This window comes from Amblyraja radiata, chromosome 14 (genome assembly GCF_010909765.2).
Source record: "Amblyraja radiata isolate CabotCenter1 chromosome 14, sAmbRad1.1.pri, whole genome shotgun sequence".
Lineage (NCBI taxonomy): Eukaryota > Metazoa > Chordata > Chondrichthyes > Rajiformes > Rajidae > Amblyraja > Amblyraja radiata.
In genome coordinates, this window is record NC_045969.1 from 56581905 (window position 1) to 56597411 (window position 15507).

The 15507-nt window shown below is 42.1% G+C and overlaps 1 protein-coding gene across 1 annotated transcript; it reads left to right on the top strand.

The window, feature by feature from the left end:
* Window positions 1-98: 98 nt before the first annotated feature.
* fbxo40 (F-box protein 40) lies at window positions 99-11906 on the top strand. Its single transcript, XM_033033422.1, has 4 exons — window positions 99-1680; window positions 2878-2905; window positions 4050-5915; window positions 10520-11906. Exons 2-4 carry the CDS (start codon window positions 2903-2905, stop codon window positions 10751-10753), a joined length of 2103 nt encoding a protein of 700 aa, XP_032889313.1. The 5' UTR covers window positions 99-1680; window positions 2878-2902; the 3' UTR covers window positions 10754-11906.
* The last annotated feature ends 3601 nt before the right edge of the window (window positions 11907-15507 follow it).

Sequence of the window (15507 nt, forward strand, 5' to 3'; positions counted from 1 at the left end):
GTCACATGAAAGGGTAGGAGAGGGTCACATGAGGGGGGAGGAGAGGGCAAGTAGGTCACATGAGGGGGGAGGAGAGGGTCACATGAAACGGTAGGAGAGGGTCACATGAGGGGTGAGGAGAGAGCAAGTAGATCACATGAGAAGAGGCTGAGTCATGTGACATTAGAGGGCCAAGATGGTGGAGGGAAGAGGGATGGGATAGCTTACTGCATGAAGATTGAATTCTCCAATTTCAAGTGACACCACCCTGGTGCGGATCCATTTTTTCCACTATCTCTCCCCTTTCCTGTCGGTCCCCGTCCTCCAGCTTTATATTTCTCTCTTCCTCGTCTCTCCTTATCTGACACTCATTTGTCTCCGTTTTATCTTGAGCCTTTGTTCGTTCAACTGGAAACTTGCCAGGATTTGTCCCACCCCACCTCTTTCCAGCTTTCTCTCCCCTGCTACAATCAGTCTGAAGAAAGGTCCTGACCTGTCCATCCCCTCCACAGATGCTGCCTGACCTGCTGAGTTACTCCAGCACTTTGTGTTTTGGTCAAGATTCCAGCATCTGCAGTTCCTTGTGTCCTGAGATGTAACTTTTTCACTCAGAGGGTGGTAGTTATATGGAACGAGCTGCATGTGGAGGTAGTTGAGACAGGTAAATGACATTTGGACAGGTACATGGATAGGAAAGGTTTAAAGGGATATGGGCCAAACACAGACAAATGGGATCATCTTAGATGAGACATCTTGATTGGCATGGTCGGGCCGAATGGCCTGTTTCCCTGCTGTATGACTATATTCATTTTAGCCTTAACGCTATGCTTTCACTTGCAGTAACCTTGTGAGCCACTCCTGAAACGTCAAAGTATTGGAGGAAGCTGGTGATCAAATTTATAACGCGATGGATGGAGCATGAGAGCTGTGCTCTCAGACCTAATAAACAAAATGAAAGACGTTTTTTAATATAACCAGCAGCTCGTCGAGTTGCTGTCTCACAGCACCAGAGACCCAGGTTCGATCCTTACCTCAGGTGCTGTCTTTGTGGAGTTTGCACATTCTCCCGGCGATCATGCGGTTTTCTCCAGATGCTCCGGTTTCCTCCCACATTCCAAAGATGTGCGGGGTTGTAGAGTCAATTGGCCTCTGCAAATTGCCCCTAGTGTGTGAAGTGGATGAGAAATGGGAAAACATAGAATTAGTGTGATCAGGGTGATCAATGGTCAGCGTTGACTCGGTGGGCTGAAGGGCCTGTTTCCATGCTGTATCTTTAAACTAAGAACTAAACTAAGCTCCCTACGTACATGGAGAGTACAGTGATTTTTTTGGAAAATATGAATTGCTTTTCCAACAGTTTTACATTTATTTACTTAATGCCTCTAATATTGTTACTTAAAATATAAAAGTACTTTATATGCATGAATCTAAGGGAAGATATTCATTCTTCATTAGGTTGAATATATGTCATAATTTAACAAGGTAGGCAACAGGGGGTTTTGAACTTTAATGAATTGTTGCTTTGGGAGTATTCCAAATATCAGAGCTCATTCCAGCAGCTCAAATTTAGTTTATTTTTACTGACATACACATTTATCTAAATATAAATGTGACCTCTCTGTGAGCCAGACATGTGTACTATTCAGAACTCAGCTGGGAGGACTAAACTCAACATCAAAATTGTTCTCGGTATCACTAAAGGTACGTTTGCATTAATTTCTGGCTTTGCTTGGCTGATTTTGTATTTTTTTAAGACATGTCACTTAAAGACATTGATTGTTCAGAATGTGTTGTCCAGTCTATGAACAGTGTAGAATCAAATGGATCTTGTGATCTGGGAAAAAATAACTTCAATAACTAAACACACAGCTCAACACAATTTCACATGAAAAGCTGAAGGAAGGTTGCAAACTGACTGAAGAGTTAAAGGTTTTAAAATGTGACTAATTTACATTATTGTAATTTACTAGAATTGCAAGCATGCTGCTTTGTCAGCTAGCCTAAGGTTTTCCCTCAACAGCACAGTCATTGGACCTGTGGCAGAGGGGGATGATTTCATTACATTCACCCATGATAGAATAATATGGCAAGACTCTGAGCATAGTGAATTAGTGAGCATAGAGAAGATTGTTGAGATGTTGACAGGACACGAGGGTTGAGCTACAGGGAGAAGCTGGGCAGGCTGGGACTTTAATCACCCCTCAGTGCAGGATACTGAGGGGTGATCTTATAGAGATGTAAAAAATCATGATGAGAATAGATAGGGAGAATGCACAGGGTCTTTAATCCAGAGTGGGGGAATCAAGAATTAGAGGATATAGGTTTAAGGTGAGCAGGGAAAGATTTAATAGGAAGTTAAAGGGCAACGTTTTCACTCAGGTGGGTACATGGAACAAGTTACCAGAGGAAGTAGTTGAGGCAGGTACAATAACAACATTTAAAAGAGATTTGGATAGGTGCATGGATAGGAAAGGTTTAGTGGGATGTGGGCAAATAGGACTAGCTTTGATAGGACATCTAGGACAAGTTGTGCTGAAGAGTATACTGCATGACTATATGCAATCCACTTCAGTAGAAGCTTGCCAATGGCTGGGAAACTGCTTCCTTCTGTAGGATTTAAAATCCAGATGCAGCTTAAAGGGCCCTAAGGTTTCAAATACCAAAGTGAGAAGATTTCTCCTTGCAGCTGTCAAATAATTGGGCTTTGCTGACTTTGATTTGACTACTAAACTTGTTTTTCCTACAGACTGGTGGTCATGCAGTAACAGGTATTACAAGACAACTATTGTAGTGAAACAAGCTAAACGGCAAGCCTTGTGAAAGTAGGACTGAACTAATTGACAATAGGAATTGAATTATTATTGAATTATATCTAACATATTTTCTTTATACTTTCAGCTGAGAAGGAAGAGGCTTAATTAAAATGGTAAGAAACTTCAATATGAACTTGACTGTCAGTGTAAAAACAAATGATTAAAACCCTGAAAACAAAGGCTGAAAATGTCTCTGCCATTTTACAGTCATTGCATCTTTAATTCTGCCCCCACCTCTTTTCTCTTCTCTACTCGATCAGTTTGGGAAGGGTCCCAACCCAAAACGTTGCCTGTTCATTCCCTCCACAGATGCTGCCTGACACACTGAGTTCCTCCAGCACTGTATGTTGTGCTAATTTCCTTGCAATGTGTGATGTACATTTTAATACATGACACACGGTTGTATTCAGCCTTTCATAACTTTAGTCTAACAGTGCAAATGTATATAGTATGTTAACATCACATAACAATACATCAGATCAGGTAAACCAATGAAATGAATGAAAACAGACACACAAAGTGCAGGAATGTCTCCTCTCTCTCTTCAAGGCATGCATACTTTGAAGACGTTCTCAACCTTTCTTAAGTTATAGGAGCAGAATTAGGCCATTCGTCCCATCAAATCTACTCCACCATTCAAACATGGCTGATCTATCTTTCCCTCTCAACCCCATTCTCCTGCCTTCTCCCCATAACACCTGACACCAGTCAAGTATCCGTCAATCTCCGCCTTAAAAACACCCAATGACAGCCTCCACAGCGGTTTGCGGCAATGAATTCCACAGGTAGACAAAAATGCTGGAGAAACTCAGACTGAAGAAGGGTTTCGGCCCGAAACATTGCCTATTTCCTTTGCTCCAGCATTTTTGTCTACCTTCGATTTTCCAGCAACTGCAGTTCCTTCTTGAATGAATTCCACAGATTTACTACATTCTGACTAAAGAAATCTCCTTTCTAAAGGTACTTTCTTTTATTCTGAAGCTATGGCCTCTGGTCCTAGACTCTCCCACTGGTGGTAACATCCTCTCCACATCTACTCTATCCAGGCCTTTCACTATTCGGTAAGTTCCAATGCGGTCCCCCCTCAACCTTCTAAACTCCAGCAAATACAGGCCCAGCGCCGTCAAACACTCATCATATCCTGCAGAGATGCTGCCTGACCCCCTGAGTTACTCCAGCGTGGTGTGTCTTTTCTTGTAAACCAGTATATGCAGGTCCTTGTACCAAAATTTAATGAAATGTCTTTTGCTTTTGTAGATCAGAAATCAAACTTTAGCTCCTCGGCTGCACACTCACTGTGAAAGATGTTACAGCCGCCACTGCAAGAAGTCGTTTGAGCCTTCTGTTTCTTGTTTAGTTGTCAGTTGTCCCTCCAAGTGCGGCGCTCTTTTTCACCAGTGTAAGGAGAATGAACACACACTGCTGTGCCCTCTAGAACATGTTCCTTGCATAAATTCAGGCTTGGGCTGCCCCTTCTCCATGGCCCGCTTCAAACTTGGCAAACACCTCCGTACCTGTCCCGCCAGCGTTGTGTGCTGCTCCATGCAATGGAATCGCTGGCCGGCCAACCAAGAGGACATCATGTCAGTGAATAATGTCGCGGAAGAATCCTTGAATCCGGAGAACCTGGATCTGGGCACCGCCATGAGGGACCAGAGAATAGTCTTCAATTCGGTCAGGATGGCTGAACTCTTCCCGGAGATGGCACAGGCTGTTGGTGAGAATGATTTGGATTGGAAAGAACCCGGGCTGGAAGGAGCATCGCTTGTGGCTTCTGCTCGTTTGGATGGTGATCACCTCGTGGCAGAGTTGGAAACACATCAAAATGGAACCGACAATGTCACTACTGACGGGGCAGAACCAACTCAGGAAGAAGAAACGGCAGATTCTGAGGAAGGGCTATATCTTTCCAAGTATTCTGCTTGGGAGGGGATTTTCAGTAAGGACAGAGGTGGCTGTATGGGTGAAGAGCCAACTCCAAAAGTCGTAAATAAGCAGAAGATTGAGCAGGCAGATAATATGAAGAAAGTGACTGAAAGCAACTCCAGTTCACCGGGCGTGGCTTTGTCAGCAGCAGCAGAGAAAACAGGTCAAGCTCCTTGGCAAGAAGGTGTTCTGGATAGACTCAAATCTCAGATGGATAGCAAAGACTTCAACATATATCTGGCACATCATGGCAGCATGCTGATTCGATTTGGTCAGATCAGCGCCTGTACGCCCAAGGACAGAGACTTTGTCTATGGAAATCTAGAGGCCCAGGAGATCATAACAGTCAACACCTTTAAGCTCCCAACCAGCTACCGAATTAACCGCGAACATTTTATAGACCGTTCATCACGTAAGCTGGAGAACAAATCTGTGGACACTTCTGACCTGGTAACAGTGAGTCATCAGAATGACGAGGTAACAATTTCATTGCTTTGCAACTTGGAGAAAATATTAAAAGGCCACACCATCTCAGAAACAAACAAGACGGATCGCCTCGTAAAAGATGTGGCCACCCAGACTTACTCCTTCCCCTCTGCTCCCTTTGGTCCCGATGTGGTTTTGGCCGATGTGGCTTCAGATAAAGCCTCTTGCCTATATTTGCAACTCCACACAGAGTGCATCACCAAAAGATACAGCAAGTCGGCCTCTGTCTTTACTTTTATGTGCCACCACTTCTTCAGACGGGATGAGTTTTCGTCACATTTTAAGAACGTACATGCGGACATCCAGTCATCCCTGAACGGGTGGATGGTACAAAAGTGTCCGTTAGCTTATCTTGGCTGTTCCTACTCCCAGCTGAGGTTCGCTCCCTCCATGCAGAAGGCAAGGGTGATCTACAATCAACAACAAAGTGCGTTTGCAATCAAACCAGTTGTCACTGCAGTTTTATGTAACGGGGACATAAGTGTACGAAGGAGCGGGAAGAATTTACTTGTCCTAAGTCATCTTCCATCTGAGATATTGAGGTACATTGCAAGCTTCTTGGACTGCTACAGCCTAACACAGTTGTCCCAAGTGTCGGTACTGATGAATGGGATCTCCTCTTCCTTATTGCAAGAGCGTGGCATGGTCCACCTTGTCTGGGAAAGGAAAAATTACTCGCATGGAAGCTTTTCTTGGAGAGCTCGGAAAAGGGCAAGTACATTTCATTATGTTGGCAGGAACTTTTAAAGAAAACTACAAAAAGACTTAGTGGCTCCCTTCTTGACTTTTACATTTGAGACTTATTCAATCTAAATAAATGTAGTTTAGAAGGATGAGGGGGAATCTTATAGAAACATATAAAATTATAAAAGGACTGGACAAGCTAGATGCAGGAAAAATGCTCCCAATGTTGGGCGAGTCCAGAACCAGGGGCCACAGCCTTAGAATAAAGGGGAGACCATTGAAGACTGAGGTGAGAAAAAACTTTTTCACCCAGAGAGTTGTGAATTTATGGAATTCCCTGCCACAGAGGGCAGTGGAGGCCAAATCACTGGATGGATTTAAGAGAGAGTTAAATAGAGCTCTAGGGGCTAGTGGAGTCAAGGGATATGGGGAGAAGGCAGGCACGGGTTATTGATAGGGGCCGATCAGCCATGATCACGAATGGCGGTGCTGGCTCGAAGGGCCGAATGGCCTCCTCCTGTACCTATTTTCTATGTTTCTATCTATGTTTCTATGTAACTATATCTTGGTGGTCTTGACCCTAAGGTATCAAGAGATAAGTCAAGAATAATGAAAGGCCAAGATAGAGTGGATGTGGAGAGGATGTTTCCACCAGTGGGAGAGTCTAGGACCAGAGGGCACAGCCTCAGAATAAAAGGACGTAGCTTTAGAATGGAGATGAGGAGTTTCTTTAGCCAGACGGTGGTGAATCTGTGGCAATGAATTCCATAGATTTCTTATGGTATTATCAAGGTTCTAAAAACTTAAAAATAAATCTGCAGAATATTTCTGCACTATTTGGAAACACTTTGGCGAAACAACTAAACACTAGGAGAAAACAGAAACAAAGAACAGTGCTGAAAGACAAAAAGCTAAAAAATACTAAAATTATAATTTGGAAGATTTCTTAACCCTTTTAAACACTTCTACATGTTCAAAGATTTAAAAGCATATAAATCAATGTTTTTTTAGATTAGTGGACCCGTTCAAACCAAGGGGGGAAAAATGTGTTCTTGGTTCTTCCCTGATACAGCATCCTTTGGCAAATCAGTTTAGTTTATTGTCACGTGCACTGAGGTACAGTGAAAAGCTTTTATTGCGTGCTAACCAGTCAGCAGACAGACATTACATGATAACAATCGGGCCATTCACAGTGTACAGATACATGACAAGGGAATAACGTTTAGTGCAAGATAAAGCCAGTAAAGTCTGATCAAAGATAGTCCCAGGGTCACCAATGAGGTAGACAGTAGTTTAGGACCGCTCTCTGGTTGCGATAGGATGGTTCCGTTGCCTGATAACAGCTAGGAAGAAACTGTCCCTGAATCTGGAGGTGTGCGTTTTCACATTTCTATACCTCCTGCCCGATGGGGGAGGGGAGAAGGCCAAGGTGTGACTCATTCTTGATTATGCTGCTGGCTTTCATACCCATTGAGTTTATACACGTGAGGTATAAATGGAGTCAATGGAAGGGAGGTCATTTGGTGTGATGGTCTGGACTGCGTCCACAATTCTCTGCAATTTCTTGTTGTATTAGATGGGATTGTTCCCAACTCCATCTAGGGTTGAGTGTTAGGCATTGTGAAACATTTCCCTTGCCCCGCAAACCTCCGTGTGAATTTCAGCTCGGTTCCGTCAGCTTCAAGGCGGTGGACTGCTAATGGCAATTTTGGGATTGCTGTGTTGGCGTGTGCAAATAACCCTAAGTTGCTGTCAATGATGCACGACAACACCGACAAACTTGGTTTGCTGATATTGGCAGAGGGTGACACAGTGGTGCAACGGGTAGAGCTGCTGCCTCACAGCGGCAGAGACCCCTGTTCGATCCTGACCTCAGGTGCTGCCTGTGTAGAGCTTGCATGTTCTCCCTGTGACCTTATGGCTTTCCTCCAGCCGCTCCGGTTTCCTCCCACATCCTGAAGATGTACGGGTTTGTGGGTTAAAGTGTCTCTGTAAATTGCCCCTTGTGGATAGGGAGATGATGAGAAAATGGAATAACATCGAACTAGTGTGAATGGGTGATCGATGGTCGGCATGGATTCGATGGGCTGTTTCCATGCTCTATCTCCAAACTAAACCTGATCAGCAGCTGAGGATATTTTGACACATAATTGGTTATTTGTTCATTTCTGTTATTTAATTTGATTAGAGTGAGGTATTTATTGAAAACTGCAGCGACAATAATGCTTTACGATGAAAATATTTGTCACTTGTTGTTCGAAAAAAAAAAAGCTCTTCAATAACCTAACAATTATTATCTGACAAGTTAAGGATCCCAGTTTGTTATTTTTCCATTACCAAAGCAAAGCATTGCTAGCATGTTGACCTTCATTCACTTCTCCTCTATCCCTAATCTCTGACACCTTAAAAATAACTTTACTTGATTGTAACGTTGCTATATCTGGGAACTGCAATTCATGGTATTCAGATAAGTTGATCTTGTGCATTCCCCTGGTCTGTGTAACTCATACCCAGTGCTAGCAAACACATTTTGTAATTCAAACAATAATTTCATTGTGTTGGGCCACTGCTTTTGAAGACACTGTTGAAAGAATCTTCTGACATTGCACCTAGGAAAACCAAGGGAATGAGTGAAGAAGGGTCTCGACCCGAAACGTCACCCATTCCTTTTCTCCAGAGTTGCTGCCTATCCCGCTGAGTTACTCCAGCATTTTGTGTCTATCTTCAGAGTAAACCAGCATCTACATTTCCTTCCTACACAAGGGAATGATATGCTTGACCGCAAGGGGAATAGACTCTTTTCAGGGATCACTGGTTTACAATAAGAATAATGGTGATGTATCAATGTGCAGGATCATTATGGCATAAATCAGAAAGCTCCACAAGACAAAGGAATTTGCCTTATTCACATTGATCTTGGTTCCCTGAAGGGGTTCAATAAACACAACGGCACTCGGCCACCCTCTGAAGGTTTAACATAGAAACATAGAAAATAGGTGCAGGAGGAGGCCATTCGGCCCTTCGAGCCAGCACCGCCATTCATTGTAATCATGGCTGATTGTCCCCTATCAATAACCTGTGCCTGCCTTCTCCCCATATCCCTTGACTCCACTAGCCCCTAGAGCTCTATCTAACTCTCTCTTAAATCCATTCAGTGACTTGGCCTCCACTGCCCTCTGTGGCAGGGAATTCCATAAATTCATAACTCTCTGGGTGAAAAAGGTTTTTCTCACCTCAGTCTTAAATGACCTCCCCTTTATTCTAAGACCATGGCCCCTGGTTTGTGGGCTGAATGAAGCCATACAGTGTACAGCCCCTGCAAGATCTGGGTCACTTTTATTCTTGAGCAAAAAACAAAGTGCTGGAGGAACGTAGTGTAGGTATGTTGCAAAGCCTACCTGAAGCATCGTTGAAGATCTGCTGCTGAGGGTGTGCGCGATTTTGGCGCCGTTTAGAGGGGGCGGGTTTAAAACGCGATTTTCTCTAAGCTGTTCCAATCGAAAATGTTCAGCCTAGTTAATTATTAACGAAAAATCGCTGGAAGACCCCGTCGCAAAAGCTATTATTAGGTTTAAAGGCCTTGAATAATACTTTTAGTAGTTTAAAAATCAATCTCTAAACCCGCGACCGCCAGCAACCGCAGGGTCTCATAAAGCAAATAGCAGAAGTAAGGTTGTATATTTTTACATTAAAAAGGGCTTCTAAAGATCCCTTTATACAAAGTTTAATATTGCGAGTAGCTCAATTTGGGCCCATTATATCGCGCAGTATTTTTCTCGGCATTTGGGGCACAAATCTACCGCAATGTGAACGTTCTAAACCAGCGCGTTCCACAGGGACCCACTGGAAAGCTGATTTAAATGGGCATTTATTTACAGCAATTAAACACTAAATTCCTTCCATTTGGCCTATAAATTAATGTAAATGAGATTTAAAAATCATGTTTTATTGTGAATTATTTGTGAATATTATTTGGACATTTAGGCTATTTAAAAATGTTAATCATTTATTAAGAAATGGATAGATGTTTAGATCTAGTAATTGAAGTCTGAAATTAGCTACAATTAGGTAACTAACTAATTATATGCTTTAATTTCAGGTCATCCAAGTAAGATTATTTTATATTTGTTTCAGAATGCTTCAATCTATGATAACTGAAAATTTCATTCAGTTCTCTTAATTTTTAAGAAAGTTATGGGCTTTTGACTGTTCACGATCACAGCTTTTTTGTTATGTCCATAGAAAATCAATAGGGAACAAGATGCTCATTTCCCAGTATGAAAATGGCCATAACTTTTTAAATACTTGAGATATGAAAGTGAATTAGGTGTCAAATTAAACTTATTTTTATGCTTTATCTGATGGGATAAATTACAGACTTGATTTTTAAAATCTCAAATTTTGTAACATTGCTACGTAGTGTATAGTCAGGCAGCATCTGTGGAGGGACTTCAGACTGAAGAAGTGTCTCAACCCGAAACATCGCCTGTCCATTCACTCAACAGATGCTGTCTGGCCTACTTTTTATTTTAAACATATAAATTGCTTTTGCAAACTGAACCGTGAGGCTGAACCCAAGGAGTGCAAATCAATTTGAATTAATAAACACTATGACTTTCTTTTTATTACAGAGGTGGCAATTTAGCTCTGTCTTTTCCACAATTGAAAACTGGAATTTTAGTGACAACCCCAGCATAGCCGAACATCTGAAGACCTGTTCCTACTACGTGACGGAGCGGAGATCAAATCGTGTGCCTCTCATCAGCTTGTGCAAAACTCAGAAATTGGAACAAGAGAAAAAGAGCCTTACTCAGATGTTTAATAGGAAAAAGGCAGCAAATAGATTTTCTAATCTGACTCTGTGAAGCTTTAGTGTCTAGATCTTGATTTGGTTACTGTGAATTCAGTACCTTTAAGTGGTAACTATATTGCACAGTTTATATATAGGATATATTAAAATGCAGCCTTTTTAAATGTATTATTAAATGTAGAGTTGCTGCCTTACAGTGAATGCAGCGCCGGAGTCCCGGGTGCTATCTGTATGGAGTTTGTACGTTCTCCCCGAGACCTGCGTGGGTTTTCTCCGAGATCTTCGGTTTCCTCTCACATTTCAAAGACGTAGAGGTTTGTAGGCTAATTGGCTTAGTAAATGTAAAAATTGTCCCTAGTGGGTGTAGGATAGTGTTAATGTGCGGGGATCGCTGGTCGGAGCGGACCCGGTGGGCCGAAGAGCCTGTTTCCGCTCTGTATCTCAAAACTAAACTAATACTGTATTCTGTCTGACATGTAAACTTCAGAGAGGATAGTATTGCAGGACATTTTATGCAAGCTACTTAACCACAGTTTATCTTTATGTAATGTGACACAGTGCAGAAAAATTTACAGAGACCAATTAACCTTCAAACTTGCACGTCTTTGGAGTGTGGGATGAAACCAGAGCACCTGGAGGAAACTCATTCAGTCACAGGAAGAACATGCAAACTGCACACAGACAACACCTGTGGTCAGGATCAAACCCGGTTTTCTGGAGCTGTGAGACAACATATTGTTGTAGGTGTGGTACATGGACCTGCCCAAACGTATTGCAGGTTAGTTACTTCTGTTCTTACCAGAAGTTCTTACCAGTACGTCCATGGCAGTTTCAAGCATGGAACATTCTGGGCAGAGCCTGGATTTGAACGGCAGACGAAGAAGAATTGGTAACACAAATGTTGGAGGAACTCAGTGGGTCAGGCAGCATCTATGGAGGGAATGGACAGCCGACTTTTTGGATCTGAAGAAAGGTCCCTGCTCAAATTGTCATCGATCCATTCCCTCCACAGATGTTGCCTGTCCCGCTGAGTTCCTTCAGCACTTTGTGGTTTACTCAAGATTCCAGCACCTGCAGTTCCTGCTGTCTCCAGAATAATAACTCAATCTGATTTGCTTCTGTACATTTACTTGTATTAAGCTGGAGAATGATATGGGCAAAATAAAATGGCAGAAGTTATATTTTAATAAAGTTTTGCTGTATTTAAATAGAATAATTGTGTTTATTAAGAGAGATGCAATTTCACCCTCAGATGTTCTGATTCTAGCTGGATGCAAGGTGTTCAAAGTGAATCTTTGCTTCAAATACCAATGCTACAATCACCTGAGGTTCTTATTGACACAACTAACACATTTTCATTCAGAGCAAATATCTCCCAATAGCCAGAATTTTAGAAAATACTGAGGCTGCACAGATCCTTGTTACATATTTCAATCGAGACCTATTACATTTCAGATCGTCAGATCATGTTTTCTTAAACAAATTAACAAAACAAGCAACAAATATTTAAAATAGGGACATTTTCTGTTGACTAGATAGGCCACAACTATGATGGAATAGAACACAAAGTGCTGGAGTAACTCAGTGAGTCAGGCAGCATCTGTGGTAGGTGATATTTCTCATCCTGACCCTTCAGCCTGATTATTGGGGAGAGAAAGATTGTTGGAAAAGAGAGGTGGGGGTGGAACAAAGCCTGGCAAGTGATAGGTGGATGCAGGTGAGGGGAAGGGGGGGGGGGGCGATTGGCAAATGGGTGGATCAAGTGACAAAGGCTTGCGATGAAAAGGAGACAAAAAAGGTGTCAGACAAGGAGAGGAGTAAAATGTAAAACCAGAGCTAGGGATATAGGTGGAAGTGGCTGGGGGAGGGGAGGGAATGGGTGCAGGATACTGGGAAAAGTGACACACAGTGCTGGAGTCAGGCAGCATCTCTGGAGAACATGAAAAGATGACGTTTCTGGTTGGGGCACTTTTTGCACAATCTCCCTTCCAGTTTTCTTAACTCCACCTCCAAATTTGTCTGAAGAAGGGTCCTGATCCAAAATGTCACTTAACCACGTTCTACAGAAATGCTACCTGATCTGCTGAGCTACTCCAGCGCTTAGTGTCTTTTTGTAAACCAGCATTTGCAGTTCCTTGTCTTTCGAGTGGGAGAAATGGGTGTGCACTGGGATGGGAGAAGGTCATAGGAAAGATCATAGGATCCCCACTATTCTGATGGAATATCTTGTCCAGTGAAGAACAACGGGAATAATACTCTTAGGATGGGGCTTGGGAAACAAGAGTCGATTGTCAGGACAATCAAGCTGTGACGCACAAATATCACCCTCTCAATGTTCATGTGTCAGAAAAAGTCAGCTGTTCAGTTAATACCGTCATCTACAAGTCAAGAGTGTTGCGCTTCTGAAATGTTTATGTGGCTCAGAGGTCACATTGTAGGCTGAAACTCTACTGCCATCTTAAGGGTGCCGAGGGGAAGCCTGTAACTGTTTCGATGGAAGTTAAAGCTGCTAATGTTTAAAAAAAGATGGTTTATTTAGTTTAATATTGTCATGTGTGCCAAGGTACAGTGAAAAGCTTTTATTTGTGTGTTATCCAGTCAAAGAAAAGACTAGACATGATTACAATCAAGCCGTACAGATACAGGACAAAGAGAATAACGTGTAGTACAGATAACGGATAAAGGGTACATCATTCAGTGCAACATAAAGTCCGATTAAAGATAGTTCAAAGGTCCTATCTCCAAAGGTGCGAGATAGGACCTTCTCTCATGTTCTAACAGTGTTCCTCCTGGAAAGAATAAATGGATTTGTCCACCAGCATGGCTATTTGTGGTTCAGGGGTGCATTTTGTCTACAATGGGTCCTGCAAAATTATTGTGTACAATGCTTTAACATGCCAAAACATGATAGACGAAAGTACTGCTGGTAAAAAATATATTAGAAACATAGAAAATAGGTGCAGGAGGCCATTCGGCCCTTCGAGCCAGCACTGCCATTCATTGTGATCATGGCTGATAGGCCCCAATCAATAACCCGTGTCTGCCTTCTCCCCATATCCCTTGATTCCACCAGCCCCTAGAGCTCTATCTAACTCTCTCTTAAATCCATAACCAGGGGCCACAATCTTAGAATAAAGGGGAGGCCATTTAAGACAGTGTTGAGAAAAGAAAGCCCCTTAGAAAAGAAGTTAGAGAAGGAAGTAAAGAAAGAAAGTAGACCCTAGAAAAGAAGGAAAAAGAAAGGAGAAACAATTGCTCTATTATAACATTAAACTCCGCAGAAAGGGGACTACCAACCAAGTCTGTTTTTGTTGTTTTAGTTTTTTTTACCGCCCGTTGCCAGATCCTGGCACCTTTTATTTATTTATTTATTTATTTATTTATTAGATTACTATTGCACCTTATGCTTGTAATAGCTCCAAAAACGTAGACCACGTCTTTTGGAAGTGGTCTGCTTTGCCTGCTAAGAGGAATCTCATCTCTTCCAGATGTAGTGTTTCAAACATATTTGCTATCCACATTTTTATTGTTGGTGTAGGCGCATTTATCCAGAATTTAAGTATGAGCTTTTTTTCCCATTATTAGCCCGTAATTGAGTAAATTCTTCTGAAACACGTTTAGTTCAGGGTTACCTTCCGATATTCCAAAAATAATCCATTCTGGTTTTGGTACCAGTTTTATTTTAATTAATTTTGTAAAGATGTCAAATATTTCATTCCAGAATTTTTGTATTTTTGTACAAAAAACAAAAGAATGCGCTATGGTAGCTTCTTGACACAGACATTTATCACAGAGGCTAAGTCACTGAATGCTCTGCTCTATAGGGGGGTTGCACGTAAGGTCACTGGGTCATAGGGCTTGAGGCACGGAGCCGCTCAATCCATCTGGAGGACATCCGTAACTTCGGTATATGTTATTAATGCTAGAAACGTGTATTTTCCTACCTGTTAAAAAACGCCAAAATGTTGAATTTCTACGCTGAAAAAATTTGTGGAAGTCGGGGTAAGTGTGAGAGACATGTACCCAACTTTAGAATTCCAAACGTGAAGCGAAATGAAGGTAAAGAGAAGCGAGAGCTGAAGGGACAACAGCAGCTAAAGTGCTTGGTAAACATTGGCCGTGCAGATATCGAAATTGAAAATATTGGGAATTATCGCGTTTGCTCACTGCATTTCATCAACAGTAAGGCATTATTTGTGTTTTTTCTTGATTCCTTTGGTATCTAAAAAGTCTCAGAAGTGATCGATCTGGCTGTAAATTTTTCTTCAGTTGCGTTTTCATTTTGTATGTAAAAACCCACTTGAGAACCATGGGCAATTTAAAAAATTTACAGCCAGATTTATCAGTTCTGAAACTTTTTAGATGCCAAAGAAATCAAGAAAAAACACAAATAATGCCTGTTGATGAAATGCAGTGAGCAAACGGCCAATGTTCGCCAAACACTCTGTCTGTTGTTGTCCCTTCAGTTCTCGCTTCTATCTACCGTCATTTCTCCTCACTTTTGGAATTCTGAAGTAGGTTAAATGTCTCACACGCTTATCCCGATTTCCATAATTATTTACAGCTCAAAAATTGACAATTTCAGCGGGTTTTAACGGGCCCGCTATGTTGGAAACAATGGTAAGTGCCTACCTGCAGTTCATCGCGTGTAATCCATTTGGAGTAGCGTAGCAACAGTACGCGTCATGGGTCGTGACCCGACTGCCGTGAAACCTCCCTATAATCTTTGCTATCATCTTTGCTTAAGACTGGAGAACCACTTTGGGGTTGTGAGCTGATGAGAAGGATACAGCTTTCATTGAATTACTG